Consider the following 15,487-nt stretch of genomic DNA (forward strand, 5'->3'; position numbering starts at 1 on the left):
GTTAGCGTGCCCTGAAGTGGTTCCATTTTCATCACAGATACTTATTATCTCCTAGATTGATGTTATCCTGCGCTTTTGTAACTGGACTGGGTTGTGTTCCGCGTTCGCCTGAGGTTAAATTTTCTCCACTCCTCTGTAACTTTCTAATATTCCTTTGAAGTTGCTGCACCGGGCTCGCTTTGTTTTGTGCTTTCTAATACTCAGGGTTGGAGGCATTCTTCCTTTCTGCTTTCATGGAGATCAACGCCCGACTGGCGTAACTCTGAGCTGGTAAAGAACAAACTTTGTGTTCTTTGCCTTTCTTACAGATTCGCCCGTCTTTTACTTAAGAGCAGTGGAGAGCTGGAGTGAGTCACCCCCAGTATTTTCTGTTTCTGCATGAACTTCTGTCTTCTTGCTAAATTAACTCGAAATCCCTTTTCCAGGACTGCCTCAGCCACGTAACCGAGCAGTGCTGCGTTGCGCAGACCTGGATTTGCCTGAAGACAAGGAGTTAAGTCGTGACCAGGGGATAGAATTTACAAATGGAAATACTTTCTTTTTTTTTAATTTTGAATTATTTACAGGAAAAGGATCTGATGCTTCAGCCTGCATTGAGCTGTTGTCCTCAGAGGCTGTCTCTGTCCTGTTGGGCTCTGTCTGAGCGCGGTGCGGGCAGGTCCCCGCTCCCCTTCCACGCTTCTCCTGCGTCACAGCATCAGTCCCTGCTGGTGCCAGTGACAGGGGCTCTGCCTTGAAGCCTCCCCTTCTCATCGCTCGAGGGTGTTCGGCTGCAGCTCCATCCAAAAATACGGCAAGAAGAAACTTGAAAGAGGAACTAGAGGCTGGCTTGGCGACGGGGACAAAAACCGCGCTGGGCGTCCCGTGGGGCTCGGTTCCTGTTTCTCCGGGCACTTCACGTACGAGCTGTTCTCAGGAATCCCGTCCCCGGCAGCCCTGGCAGGGTGCCCGTGGTGGAGTGGGGGGCTCGGGGCTCCCGTCCTGCTCCTGCTCTGTGGGTGGGGAGCGGAGCCCCCCGTGCTTGTGCCTCCCGCTGTGCCCGTGCCTCCTCGGGATCCGATTTCTGCGGCCTTTGTGTCCTCACCGAGCGTTTAACTCACCGTCAGCAGGTTTAGCTCTGCCTGTTGTGTGCATGCCTGTGGTTTCCTAGCTGTCTTCTTTTAATGGAGAGCAATTTAGAGTAAGTTAACAGAGACTGAAAGGAACGGGGAGGAAGTGCTCGCTTCTCCTGAACGTACCGAGGGTGTTTACCTCGCTCGGTGGTAGATAGCTGTGAACCCAGCCTTACCCACAGCTCTATCCATCCTGACTGTTGCAGAGCAGTTTGTTTTGCTTTTCAATTGGAAATTGCCTGCTTCAGTGCCTATCCCACAGGTTTATGTGAAGCTCAAGCTGTTAAAAGTTGCAGTTTGTTCCCCGTAGCCCCCAGGCACGAGGAATCCCGCAGGAATCCTGCACCGACGCTGGCTGCTGGGGCTGGGCTGAACAGCGAGCCTGTAAGAAAGCTCAATAATAACGAAACTCTCTCTGCAGCTTCATCAGGGTGACTTGTAATACAACCAGACTCGTGGGGCTTTGTCACGCCGGGCAGGAAGGTTTCGTTTTCAAGCAGTGCCCGGGAGCAGGTCCAGCGCTGCCCACGGCCGCGTGGTCGCGAAGTCGTCGCCCCGAGCCTGGGAGAAAGGGGGATGCGTGCAGGGGGAAGGTGCTGCTCCCGCGGGCAGTAGAAATTCTGCAAAGTTAAAAGTCAGCAAGCATCAGTTTGGGCTGTTAGGCTGGCAGTGCAGGATGTGGAAACGGGAGCTGTGGCTCGCAGGAACTCGCTGAGTTTCGTGGTTCTGAGGCTGCCCGGAGGATGCTCACCAAGCACCTGCGGAGGCTGTTGGTGCTGAGATGGGCAGTGTCCTGCTGCCCTCCGACCCGTGCCACGTCTCCGTCCTTGGTGTTAGTCCCCTGGGACTGGGGAGTGTAAGGAGAAATGTTGAGGGGATTCATCCTTTTCCAGTTTCCTAGAGGACAAGACTGGGACTCCACGATGTCTGGGCTCCGTCACCTCTCACTGGTTTTCTCAGTGTCTCCCAGGAAAGCATCTCGAGGTTTGGGCTGTCCGTCTGTCCATCCATCCGTCCAGCTGTTCGCTCTGATCTCTTCGGAGGAATTCTGTCACATGAATTCAGCGCGTTGGCTTTCACCAGCTGACTGTTGCTCAGGCGTAGGAGTTTAAACTCGAGCAGTTTTCCTTCGTTTTGCTAATTGGGCCTGACCTATTGTGCAAGAGTTTTCCTAAGGACCTAATGCTGTTGCAGAGAAAAGCACTGCGGAGTATCTGGCCGGTGAAATCTGGTGTTGCCAAGACCCAGGATAATGCAGAGCAGGCGGGCAGAGGCTCTGCTATTGATTTTACCCTTCGTAAGTTGCTTTGGATGGAGCAGTAAGGCTGTATATTTGCTACAGCCGTTACGGGAATCACTGCTGCCGATTTCCTAGTGAAAGCTGTTACAAATTGGAAGGAAAAAAAGGCAAAAAAACCTGAACTCTCTGGTGAGAAGAGTAGAGACAGTATTTTAAAGGCACCAGAGGATATCGATGTCTCTAAAGCAAGTCTGTGATGCTGACCTTGGGTCAGCACAGCTCCCTGCCTTGTTCGGTAGCAGCTGAGCTGTATTTATGGGATCTATAAAGACGAGCCATTTATGCCGTTTGCAGCTCTATACAGCATTTGAAGAACGTCTCAAGGTTTTTTTGTTGTGTTTTTCTGTCTCTTTGTCTTCCTTTCAGCCTTGTACTACAAGCGTCTGCCTTGATTTGGAAGGCTGGAGGATCTCGGAGCAGGCTGATGGGATGGAAAACGAAGCAAGCTGTAGGCTTCTGCTTCCCTCTGCTTCATTTGGGGGGGTCTGGGTGTCGTAGCACAGGCTTAATTTATACCATCGGGCCTCTTGTCAAGTCCTCTGGGCGGAGGAGAAACACCAGGAGCTGGTGACAGAGAAGGAACGAGGCTCGGCCGTTCTTGGAGCCAGCCCTGGAGTTTCCCCTGTTCCGTGGGGTCGCAATAAACCTCTGCCTTGCCTGGCGTTCAGGCCTTTCTCTCCTCCTACTTCCTTCCTGAGATGTAGATTACAATTTCGGAGGATCTCCTGCAGACCACCAGTGGCATCAGAGAAAAATACGGAGAAAAAGCAGAAAGCAGCCCTAGAAGCCGGAGCAGAAGGCGCCAACGGGGGTGGCTGTGGGGCCGCCCCGATGGGGCTGCGTTGTGTCCCCCCGGTGCTGCTCCTTTCCTGGGTCTCTCCACAGTGGGCTGGAGGTCAAAGTCTGCATTTATGCAACCCCGTTCCCCTGCAATAAACCCTGTGCTTTGGGAGGAATATTTTGACATCTCCAGCATCCTTTGTGCGTGGAGACACTCGGTAGGCGGGATGTGAACATGGCTCTGCCCCAGGACTTCATCGGCGGCCCTTTGGGTTTGGGAGATGTTAACACCAGGCAGCCTTTGCTTAAATAACTGCCCTTCAGCATCAGCACCGAGCTCAGGTGTGTGTGGGGCCAGAGAAACCTCCGGGTAGTGCTGCTGCCCCTGTGGCCGTGCCCGTGAGCTGATTGAGGTGGCCTCTAACGAGGCTCCAAGCCTACGAACCCTCTGCAGGCTGCTTTTTGGGAACCCTCCTGCTGCCGTTTGGCCAATAAATCAAGGGGCCTGAGGCCAGTATAACAATATTAATTGGGATGCTGGGGTGCTAGCAAAGTGTTTTTTAGCTGGTTTTGCTCCTGGGCTTATGGACTATAAAGCCCGAGTGTGGATTTTATAGCGTAATAAAAAGAAACACTTCTGGTTGTAAAAGAGCGAGACTGCAGTAAATCTGTGGTGAAATAAAGCCAGAGAGAAGGATCTAGGTGATCCTGCGCCTTTGTAAAGAGCATTTCTTCTGTTAGCAATTAATTAAAACGGGCTGGGTGTTTTGGTAGCTGAATGGTCTTTTCAGGCAGCCTGGAGTTACTTCTGGTGTACAAACCTTACTCTTTGGGGGTGATGTTGTGCCGTGCTCTCCTAGAGAAAATGCACCTGAGGACAGCTTGGTCCTTGTTTTGGTGGAGCAGTCCCAGCGAGGTTTTTATTTGCTGGGCTGCAGGAGGAGGCAGAGGCCGAGCAGCCCGGCGAGCCACAGCTCTCGCCCGGCACGGGCTTTTTTGCCAGGTTACAAAACCGTGCGGGTCCCAGGGCGACGGCCTCTTTATCTAAAATAAAAGGGGGAGTGCTCTCTTAAACCACAAAGTGCTCAGCCTCTGGCAAACGATTTAATTCAGCCTGGAAGCCTGCATCTCATGAAGGCATCTGCGTGCCTGCTGCTTGCTGGAGGAGCCGGCGGCCGATCCTCTGCTCGCTGCCCCAAGTCCCCAAACCCGAGGGTTTCGCCCGGTGCCTTCCCCCCAGGTCGGTGGCAGCCCCACCACCTCCTGCTGCAAGGGGGTCGTCTGCTCCCCTTCATGTGTGAGCCCTGCTCAGAGATGTCCCGACGTGGCTCCAGCCACCCAGAGAAAGAAGTAAACACTCATTTTAATTTTGCTTTCCATGACAAATGCAGAAATAATCCTGGCGGCTGAAAGGTCACTTATTTTTAAAGGGGCTCTGACTCAGAATTGACTTTTCAGAAACTCTCCTCGTAGCAAGGATCTTGTAAATGATCAAAGCTGGTGTGTTTGAAATTGCAGCTTCAGTTTGTGCTACTTAGATTTTCAGCACCGGTAGCCAGCTTGAGGAGCATCTGCCGTCCACTTTCCTTTGCCGGGCTGTCACGCCGCAGGCTTCTGGTGGCAGCGGTCCTGGAAAGCAGAAGGTGGCCCAAGGAAGTCGCGTGCCTTTCCCTCGGTTTTTGGTTGTGCAGCTTGCTGTTAATGCTCTGTCACGTTGCAGAGAATTTAGCCTCCCCCAAAGAAACCTTTGTGGCATCTTTTCGTTACTTTGCAGGCGTTGGAAGTGATTTTGATTCTGTCCAGCCCTTCGGGATTAGTTTCCTTTGGAGTGTCTCACAGTAGCTGCCCCTCTGGAGCAGGGCAGATGATAACACTCGAACGATTGAATCCATTTAAGAAGCTGAGCATTTACTGCTCACTGGTGGATAAGATCATAGGAGGAGAAATCAGGCGCTGTGCTGTTCTGTGCCCGTGTTGTGGAGCTGTCCTGGCCTCAGAGCATCGTTGGAGCTCTCGGTGCCCAAACACCGAGCGTGTGAAAGCCGTGTGATGGTTTGGGAGGTGGTGGGGGTTTCTTCTGGCCGTGTGGGGGTGGTGGGTGAGGTTTGTCTTGTGCTCGTGGCCTGCCCCTGGCCCTGTCGGGCTGTCAGGATGCGCTGGTGCCGTGCCCCGTGTGCTGCGTGGGGGCGCGGGCTGCGTCCCAGGCTTGGTGCCTGCGCTCGTCTCCGCTGCTGCTCCTGCCTGGTTGTGACTCCCTGTGCCACTGCAGGTTAAATTCCTTACGAGGCCAAGTTAAACGTGCCAGGAGTTACCTCGGAAGCTTCAACCAGGAAACTGCACTGAAGGCGATGTCTGAGCGTGGGGCTGGTCCCTGCCAGGACAGTGATCCTGAAAGCCCATCGCGCTGGCAGCAGGGGGAACGAAAGGCAGCGGGGTAAGCTCTTGTGTTTGAGACCAGCAGCCTTCGTGCTAAAATTGCACCACCTGCTCTGACCTTTGCTGTGCACGGCAGCAGGGAAGAGCATCAGAGCCCACTGCACAACCACCATGAAGCTACCGGAGACATCGGAGCGTGGTGAGATCAGGGACGAGCTGTGCCTCCACCCGGCGAGGTGCTTTGCTCCTGGCTCAGGTGGAACAACCTTCCACCTACGTGGCTCATTTTCATCCTCGAGCAGTGAATCTGTCAGTGAGGATCCTTAATCATCTGCCGGCTGGGAATGGAGGTCGTGGCTACCTGCGAGGCTTCCAGCAGGAGGGCTGGGCTGTGTCTGCCGGTCAGGACTGAAGGTGAACAGCAAACGGCAACAGGCAGGCCAAAAAAAGACATTTTTTCCATGGGTAGCACTGCATAAACTGTACACAGAGAGCTGGGAGTGCTGGCCATGTGTGTTCCCGTCGATGATGCCAGGACTGTTTTGGAGAGAAGGTGCCCCACCGGGGGTCACATTCTTCTGGCTGTGAGAATCGAAGCTGGCACCCGCCGGGCTGAGTGAAGTGCCTGTGAGCTAATGAGTGCTGATTACTGGTGGCACGTCGGTATCTTACAGGGCTTCGTCTGGCATTCCAGCTGCTTCCTGAGAGCTCAGGCCTGCCAAATTACCTGCTACGGCAGTGTAAGTTGCTGTGAAAATGAGCAGTCTCGGGGAATCGATCAGCTTAGTCAAGAGTTTGCGCAGAAGTTCAGAATCTTTTTGTATATTAGAAAATTCCTCGAGCTAAAAACCAGCATTTGGCTGCTGCAGAACTCACGGATGAGTGCGACAACCTGCCAGACTGCGGCAGTGCTTGCAGCGAGGCAGGAGAGAGGTGTTTAGGTTCGCTGTTAGGTGAATTCCAGGTGTGGTGAGATTTGAGAACTGTTTCCCAGGAAAAACCTCTCTTGTTTGGTTAAGAGGCAGCTGGCATCTGCAGCCTGACGCCTGTTTACCGATTCCTTAGCTAGGTTTGATCTTGGCTGTGCTTTCTTTTCCGTGATTCCGTGATTCTTCCCCTCCAGCAGCCTTAACCGTGCGTTTCTTTCCCATCCTAGGACATGGTGCGGGGAGAAGAGCACAGATAAAGAGCCTGCCACCGCTCCCCAGCCCGCTCCCCCTGCCCGGAGGACTTCATGCGGCGGGACCCGGGCTGATGCCCTCAGCACACGCTGCCATGGACGGGGGGAAGAGCTGTCCGCAGCACGAGCACCAGCAGGCGGGCGACGCGCTCTACAGCGTCCCTGCCTTCCGCTCCCAGCTCGCCGTGCCGGCCATGGAGGTGAGGACCCCGCAGCAGCACGAGGCTGCCCCGGGGGTGTCCCCGGAGGGGGTCTGGGCAAGGCAGCCCAGCTCGGGAGCCTCATCCCGGTGGGTGTTTGCGGGAGCAGTTTACCAGACTTGCTAGGCAGCTGTCCAGGGGCAGGAGGTATTGATGGCGACTGCTGGAAGGTGGAGGTGACGGCTGTCTGCTTACTGCCCTGGGCGTGGGAGGAGGAAAACAAGGCTGTGATTAAAACGGCACCTCCTTAAAAGCTGGAAGGTGCCAGGCTGCCAGGGAGAGGGATGAAGAGCTTGTGCTGAACTGCAAACTTTGTTTCCCTCTCAGCTTGTCTCTGAGAGATGCTAAATCTGTTGCTAGGTCCAGCTGTGCCTTTTTTGAGAGTGGCACAGCTGAATAGGGTAGTATTTGTCCCCAAACAGCTTCTAAAATAAGACCAGATCCTTGATGCATTCGTTCTGAAAAGGGCACTAAGCAGACCTTTACCCCAAAATCACTTATGTGTCCCTGCAGCTCTGTTTGCTTCTAAGTCTTGTTTGAGTTCTGCCACATCCATGAACACACAGGTTAAAAAAAGGCCTGTCTCACCAAGGGCATCAGACAAAGTGTTGTTTTGGATACAAAAAAGAACACAAGAAAGAGAAGCTGAGAAATAGATGTGTTCTTTCCATGATGGTACCTGCTGAGCTAAAAGCTTCCCGTAAATGTTGGACACCGTGTAGGTGGGAGAGGGGCGGTGGGAAGTGTTCAGGCATTCACCTGTGCAAGCCAACTTCAAGAGAATTGGGTTGGTGCTCGCTTTCTGCAGAGATTGAAGTTAAAGGGCGACAAAAGGGGAATGGCCCTGTCGTCCTCCAGGGGCAGGAACAGGACAGGAGGCTCAGAAGCTGGCTGTAGTGCTAGGCTACGAGGGGTCGAGAGCCACGTCTGCTGGTGGCAGGCACCGAGGGAGAGAAGTCGAGTTCCTGGCTGAGAGCTGCAGGTGGCTGTGCTGGCCCTCAACCTCTGTAACCGTTCTGGTTTCTGCTTTCAGAATTCCATGCTGGCGGCCGACTCGTGGAGTAACTGCTACCCTGCCTCTTTCCCAACCTCATCTTTCCTAAGTGAAAACCAGTGAGTGCAGTTCTCCTTTATACGGCTCTATGCTCTTGCACACTCCATGATTCAACTGTTTCTTTAGTGCTTTCCTTGTTTACTTTATTTCTCGAACTGATGGGGAAATAATTGCATCACACTCATCTTGTGGCATTTCATAAACTGCTACATATTGGAAAAAGCAGCAAATAGCTTTAAAACAAAACAAAACAAAAACCAACAAAACTTTGATTTCTGGTAAACCTGGTGGCCGCTGTGCAGGAGAAACAGCCCTGCTTTAGCCTGGATTTGTTACACTAATGGAGTTCCTAAACACCCCATTAGCACAATCTAGCTGAACAAATGTCGTGCATCTGGAGCTTTATACAGATGGTGTGGACGAGGGGAAGGCATTACCGGCACCGGGTGGCAGGCTGAAGTTAGAATCTGCAGCCTGGGAGCTGGTGAAATGCTCTTAGCCCACATCTGCTGAAAAAATGTACACAGCCCTAACCGTGCAGCACGGAGTTCAAGAGTCTTTACTTTTTCCTCTGGCTGTGATTGATACTCTGCACTGATAAGCTTGTGCACCACGGTGTGAAGTGATGAGAATGGGCTCATGTGAGAAATCGTGGCTTCCTTCGAAGTAAAGCTGCCTGGTGCACAGTGAGGTGCCACGGAGCAGAGCTGTGCCAGGTCTCAAACCTTCGCGTAGTAACAGGGGTCCTGCCCCGGCTGGTGGGAAAATCATCCAGGTTACATGCCTGAAACAGCATTTTTGGAGACTCTTTGTATAATGATAAATGCTGTTCTTCCTTCTCCTCCTTCCCTTTATGATAAACCTCCATCCTGGATGAGAGGGATGGATGCTGGATATGACAGGAGATATTTGGGGCGACATAAAATGGCCACGTGCTGCCACAGTGGCTTGGGCTGGAGCTGTGTTGGGACGGGGAGATGCTGGTTGCTGGGAAGAAGGCCTGAGGGCTGGCCGACGGCTGCTTCAGGTCGCTGTGAATGCAGGGAGTGGCACAGACGCACAGGATGTGTTTTTATTTAGGTCAGAGGTGGAAGGAAGAAAAGCAAAAGAAAACCAGAACTTGGTAGCACGGGCTAGTAACTGTGTTCCAGGTACCTTAGGAGTTAGTGCAACCTCCTTCCTGAACGGATTTTAGCATCTTCGTGGAGAAGCAGAGATCCATCCCCCTGAGCACTCCGGTTCCAGGCTGGCTGTCAGCAGGACGATCAGCTCCTCTGCTCGGAGCAGTCGGACCCCTGTTGTCTCCGAATCAGTTCTGCTTGTTTCTCCTGTGCCTGCTCTGCAGAGGAAGGTAGCCAGCAGCGACAGGGTGAATGCAGGAGGCCGGCTCTTGCTGTCTGAATACCAAGAAGCTGTCCCGCAGGTGCTGAGTGGAGCTCTGCCTTGTTGGTTACTCCCCAAAGTGAGAACTGGAGAGGAGCTATCAGATCAGTTCAGTATCTTTGCTCTTAGCCAGCCCGTCTCTGATTGGAAGAGGGTGTACTTTTTGAGCATGATTCCTGTAAATTACAGTTTGTGAACCCTCAGGAGAGCTATAACAGAATTTCTGTTTTGCTGCATTGAACCACAAGATTAGATTGTGTTTGTCTATTGTGTTGGTTTTTTTTTTTTTTCTTTGACTGTTTGTTCTGGTTTTGCCCCTCACTTTTTTCTTGTGTAGCGCTGCTCTTTGCTGTTTGTTTCGACTCTGCTGGAAATGTTATAGCCTCGATCCTGCAAAGACATGCCTCCGTTTAACGCTGATGCAAACTTGTTGACTTTGCCATCATTACTTTAGGAAAGGAGACTCCTTGCAGCATTTATTTGCTGGAGAATGGTTTAGTCAAGGCCGCGCCTTTGTCTTCCTGTTTTTCATATCCTGGTAGCTGTAAAAATTACCTCTCAGGTGAAATTTTCCCTATCTGTCTTTCATGAAAAACAAAAGAAGCCTGTCCTTTTGTATTTGAAAACTGCAGCTGAACTTTTTTAGGAGGGATATTATAGGCTGAGTGTAGAAATCCCAAAAGGGATGGAAACAAAGAGGGGGATTCTAAAGGGAGTCGTAATTAAAGCTACCACGCTGTAAGAATAAAAACATCAATAGATGGCATTAGAGTTAGCCCAAGATTCTTCAAAATCCTGGTAGCAGAAGCCTGGCTTGCGAGTGGCTGTGTTTGGACACGGCTTACTCCCCTAGCAAACAGCTTTGTCCTGAGGCAGGTTTTTCCTGTTCCTTTTCAGTAGTTTCATGCTAGAGAATTTCTTTAAAAGATACGAGTGCTCGCCTCTTTGTCTCAGCTTTTCTTAACCCGAAAATGTAAACAGTGGATTAAACTGCTGAAAGAGCAAACGGTGTCCAGGTGCCCTGCAGGGAAGGGCTGGAGCTGGGCTGATTATCCCAGAAGCGCTGGGCTTCCTCCACAGCCTGGGCTCGGGGCACTCCTTGCTTCAGGGAGCTCTGGGCCAGGCCTGCTGAGCTGCTGGAAGTGGTGTCACACATCTACAGAAAGCATTTCTCAAAGCCAGGAGCAAAGATTTCTTGCAGGGTTTCTGAAACGTGCACCCCCCTTCTCTTCTACTGCTTTCGTGCACTTCTCCACTTTACCAGCAGTGAGTGGAGTACCGTGTGCTATAAGGTAAAGTAGGCTTTGAAATCATAAATTCATCTAATGATGGGGAAGAGGAGTGCCTACGTTGATGTGTAGGCAGTGGGTGACCTTGCCAGCCTGCCTCTCATCACCGGCTGCTCTGAGATGTGGAATTTGCATCTCCGGATGGGAGCCTGCACCATGGGAGCACAGAGCCTGGCTGAAACACCCCAAGGAGATCTGCCCTGAAATCACAGCATGGCCCCAGAGGGGCTTCGAGTGTGTTGGAGGTGTTGCTGAGCAGCTGGCGTGGAGCAGGCACGGTGTCACAGTGGTTTAAGCAAGTGCTGGAGCAACCACGAGCGGTGGCAGGATGGAGACCCAGCTCCCGGGAGGGACGTGCAGTGGCTCACCTGAGGTGTGGATCCCACTAAGCCTGCCCCCAGTGCGTTCCTCTGGGTCCTGCTGTTGAAGATGGGAGTTTCAGGAAAATTGAAGGAAATGATCAAATTCTTTTTCAAAAGAGCAAGGAAACAAAGTGCCCAACATCTTTCTTTTGGAGTATGTGCAATAGCCCTACCAGGCGACCCGCTGGCTGGAGTGACATCAAATGATTTGGGTGAGTCAGATGTCAGTTCAGGTTTGCCTTGTACCAAACTGTTCCACTGCTTCTATATTTAGAGTGGGTGGCAGCAAAAACCAGCAGCCTTGCTCTTTAAAGCAATTGTCTGAACTTGATATAATCCAAAGATGCTCCCCACCCAGCTCGTGATGTCCCAGAAAGATGAAAGAATTTCTGAGCCATTATTCCTTCCAGGAGGGTAGGAAGCAGCTCTGCAGTAAGACTGATGATGTTTGTTGGCTTCCAAACACCGTGCACCTTCATGGACCTGCCTTTACGTTCCCTTTGACTGCTTCAAGAGGCAACCTCCATGCGAATCGATGCCCGACAGGGGCTGATGTAGGGCTTGCACCCAGAGTAGCTTCCGTGGGGCACTTTGCTGGTAACCAAATCCCGGAGAGGGCTGGACAGGGCAATCTTCCTCTGAGGCTGTTCTCACATGCTGGCCTTGGCAGCGCAGCGAGGTTCCTTACTCGATTCTTGCTGTTAACACTGGTTTTTGCAGTCTGATCCAAACCAATCTGGCAGTGGCTTTATGCCAGCTCTTCAGACGAGGGAGGGTATCTTCTGGGTTCGTGATGGAGGAAAAAAAAAAAAAAGGCAGAGCACAGTACCAAAGGTACTAAAAGGGTGGTGGGAAATGCTGCGTGCTCAGTGGCTTTCCCAAGAGGGTCTCAGAGCAGTGAACCGGATTCCTGTTAGCCTTTATTTCAGGCCTCCACGAGAAGAAAGGCACCTTAGTTCCCAGCTTTGAAACCCAGATTAAAGGAGGCAAAGCAGCACGCCAGTGCTGGTCATGGCACAGCAGTTCCAGCCAGGGAGGCCGGGGCTGGCTTGGTTTGGTTTCCTTCCCGTTACCTTAGCTGACTTCTGGCCAGCCCCACGAGGCACTGGTGGAATGGGAGGCGATGGTAATTTTTCTGGTAAAAATAGTTTTCCCTATTCCTGGTTAGTTCGTTAAGCACTGGCCAAGCTCTGTCCTCGTGCAAGGGAGAGAGGGAGACCGCAGCAGCTTCAGGCTGAAAGCAGCCCAACGAGCCGTTCCTGTGCACAAATACATTAATTCCCAGAAACTGTGCCCAGATTTTAATTTGGCTGAATAGATTGAGGAGCCACGAGGCAGCGTTAACTTGCCGGATCTGTTACATGCAAGGGTGCTAAACCCAACACTGCTTTTTGAGGGTGTTATCTTTACGACGCAAAGAAAAAGCAGGAGATAACCTAAATCCGTATGTAAATGTGAGGCACGGCGTATGAATGAGCTGCTGGCCACACGCGGTGTTTTAATTGCTTAGTAATATTCTGGTGGCGTAGTCACTCCCCAGCTCTGCTCCTGGATGCTAGTCCTTTTTAAATTTTGCTTCTCCCTCCTCACACTGCCCTGCTGAGGCTGGTGGCTGTGGCTTCTGTGAGCTTGGCACTGCCAAGAGCAGGCAGCTCGGCCGAACCGTTCCGGTGGCTCCGGCACCAAAACGTGTTGGGTGGCGATTGCCCAAGCGGCGTGAGTGCACAGCCCTTACGGGAAAGATTACGAAGCACATTCCTTGCTCCTGCAGGAGAGGGAAAGGCTCGCGTGTGTAATAGCAAAACCAGAAGGCAGCCTGAGCGCGGGCCAGAGGCTGCCCCTGGGAAGGAGGAAGGGAATTGCTCTTGTGCAATCCGTACCTACCCGCTGCTCGCAGGACGCCAGGGGAGGGAGCGTGAGGAAGTGCTGGCGTGTGCCCTGCCCAGCAGGGAGGAATCGGAAGACCTCTGCCTTTTCTCACTTGTTAGTGCAGTCGAGATTTTGCTTTGTTACTGGGCACAATCAGCTCCATCCAGAATCCATCCCTGTCCGGGCTAACCGTTCTGTCTGGCCGTGCGTGTCCCTAACCCTCCTGTCTCTGTCTCTAAGCTGAGCTCTGTGGCTGGTGTGAAGCTCTCTGCCAGGGGTGTACAACGGGGGCTGTTCTCTTTCCAAGTCTGCGAGCTCCTGCTTTGCAGTTTTGTGACCCGAAGGAGCATTCGGGTGTGATATTTCCCTGCAACTCGATGCTTGTCCTTACGCAGTGTGATTGTCAGGTTCCATCACACCTGTCAAACGCCTGGCACTGGGACATCATCAGGCTTATTTTGCTTTGTTGTCAGGACTGAAATATTAATGAGTCCTGTGGATTAATATTTTTTTCTATGAAATCCTTCCCAGTTTACACAAATCGCTGAGAATTCAATTCTTTATCTTAACGCAGCTCTCCAGATTCTGGTGCTCCTGAGTCTGGGAAGTAGGATGCAACTTGGAGCTGTCTTATTTTGCCATGCATTTATCTCTTCTGGGTACACACCCCTTTCTAAAATCAATCTCTTGTATGTGTCATCCTGTAATTGACCCTTCACCGCTGATGCTGGAGTCTGAAGCAACCTGAGGAGTACTCAGAACTGCCAGGAAATAACTGCTTTTCCCATTTCCTTACAGGCAATATTTTAATTCCCCTCACGATTTTTATATGAATTCCATCAGCAGACAACATTTCTTGGATACAAACTATGCACCTGTGGACTCCACTGACTTCTTACCAAAAAATGGTGATTTTCCTCAGGTGAGTACATAGCTACTGATGGCTTTGGGGAAGAACTGTACTTTTGTGGCGATGGGTTTTGTTTTTCAGGGTTGTGGTAGAGAGGGGAAAAGAAAAGGCCAGCAGTGTCTTAAATTTGTCTGGCATCATGTAGGAATTGCACACAATTGGGGTAAATTCTGCTAGCAGCAATTCAGAAGCTATCCACTGTCTTGGTAGGAGCTTCTCTGTGCTAAGATTGCTTCTGGCTTTTAAAATTATATTTAATACTGAAAGCACCTGGGAGCATCCTGTTTGCAGGAGGGTGTAGGTAAGTGTGAATGTGAGAATGCTTCAGTCAGTTAATTCATTTGTCTCCTAAAACTTTCTTCACTCACACATATTGCACTTGCTTTACAAGTGGTGGATTCCTGAGCAGTGAATGTTTAAGGACTGCATCAGCTCAGTGCCTAACGAACTGAGGTTTGAGCCAGTTCCTGTTTTTTTTTTTCTTCAATGTTGGTGAAGTGTGGGAGTCAGTCTCCCTAGTTCATTTGGTATCCCTAGGGACCAGCAGGCATCCTCACCTCGGGGATCCCTCTGGGCTGGAAGATCTTTACATAGAGTTTTTGAAGTGCTTCACTTGCTTTTAGCAACATCTTCTGGTAAGATCAGTCAGTGGAGACTGGAAAGTGCAGCTTCTGTGACAGCTGACTTGAAATAAAGAAGGGACTACCTACATCCTTTCTGGGAGTTGATATAGATGTTATCGGTGTCTGTGCGTGTTCTTTGCAGTATTTTTTTTACACCCAGTGTCTGAAGATGTGTAGTGAGTGAAACTGTAGAAAGTTACCCTGCTCTGACCTATCGAGGCAACAGCCAAACTGAACAAACTCTGTAGTCCCGGCCCTCCCACCTCCGTAAGTTACTGCACTGATTATTGGGGAAGCAGATAATGTGCTGGATGCAGTCCAGCGTCCTCCCTCAGGTAGTCAAAGGGCACAGCCTGCTGTGCTTCCAGAACTTCAAAGCAGCAGCCGAGGGATGTGGCAGAGCTGCAGAGTGCCCTTCGCTGCCAGCCCCCAGCCTGTGACCTGAACACGGCTCTGCCTCCAGGCACACAACGTGAGAAGGGGCAGAGCTGGTGGTTACTGGTTATTGATCAGACAATGCAATGAGGAGCTTATGTGAAAAAATTCAGGGTAATTTTTGTATACTTAAGGTCTCCTAATGAGATTTTATCAGCAGGCTGGCTGGGGGCTCAGCAGTTGCTGACAGATTGGACCTCACAGCCTCAAAGGTGCCCAGGGGATTTCAAAGAAACCTTTCAGGTGTGCAGAACCACGGGCTGCGTTCAGAATCTCCATCTATGTTATCTACAAGTCAAATCAGTTTCATGAAAAGTACTCTTTTTTTTTTTTTTTTTTTTTATGGTCACACAAAAGCTTACCAGCAGAGCCAGGCTTCCTCTGCGTGTGGGAAGCAGCTAATCTGAACATCGCAGTTGTCTGCCCCAGGTCTGTGCCTCGGCGTGGCAGATAAGCCCAGCAGTGCTGTTGGGGTGTGTATGCAGTGGAGCTGTTGGGTTCCAACCCCTTCTGCACCCAGGTGAAGATGGACCCTTCTAGATCTTCGCTCTTAATTCTAGCCGAGCCCTGCAGCGCAGCACTAAGTTGCTAGGAACAGCAGAAGGGAGACGTGA

General features: G+C 51.4%; 1 protein-coding gene across 1 annotated transcript in view; it reads left to right on the top strand.

Annotated features, from left to right (window-relative positions):
• The window catches only part of SBNO2 (strawberry notch homolog 2), a 56,933-nt gene that overhangs the window by 4,934 nt on the left and 36,512 nt on the right, over positions 1-15,487 (top strand). Inside the window, exons 2-4 of the mRNA XM_084302575.1 lie at positions 6,725-6,948; positions 7,982-8,061; positions 13,704-13,827. Coding sequence (XP_084158701.1) covers positions 6,823-6,948; positions 7,982-8,061; positions 13,704-13,827 — 330 coding nt within the window. The 5' untranslated portion in view covers positions 6,725-6,822. The remainder of the gene's footprint in view (positions 1-6,724; positions 6,949-7,981; positions 8,062-13,703; positions 13,828-15,487) is intronic.

The sequence above is a fragment of the Netta rufina genome (genome assembly GCF_964035555.1).
Source record: "Netta rufina genome assembly, chromosome: 28".
In the NCBI taxonomy this organism is placed as follows: domain Eukaryota; kingdom Metazoa; phylum Chordata; class Aves; order Anseriformes; family Anatidae; genus Netta; species Netta rufina.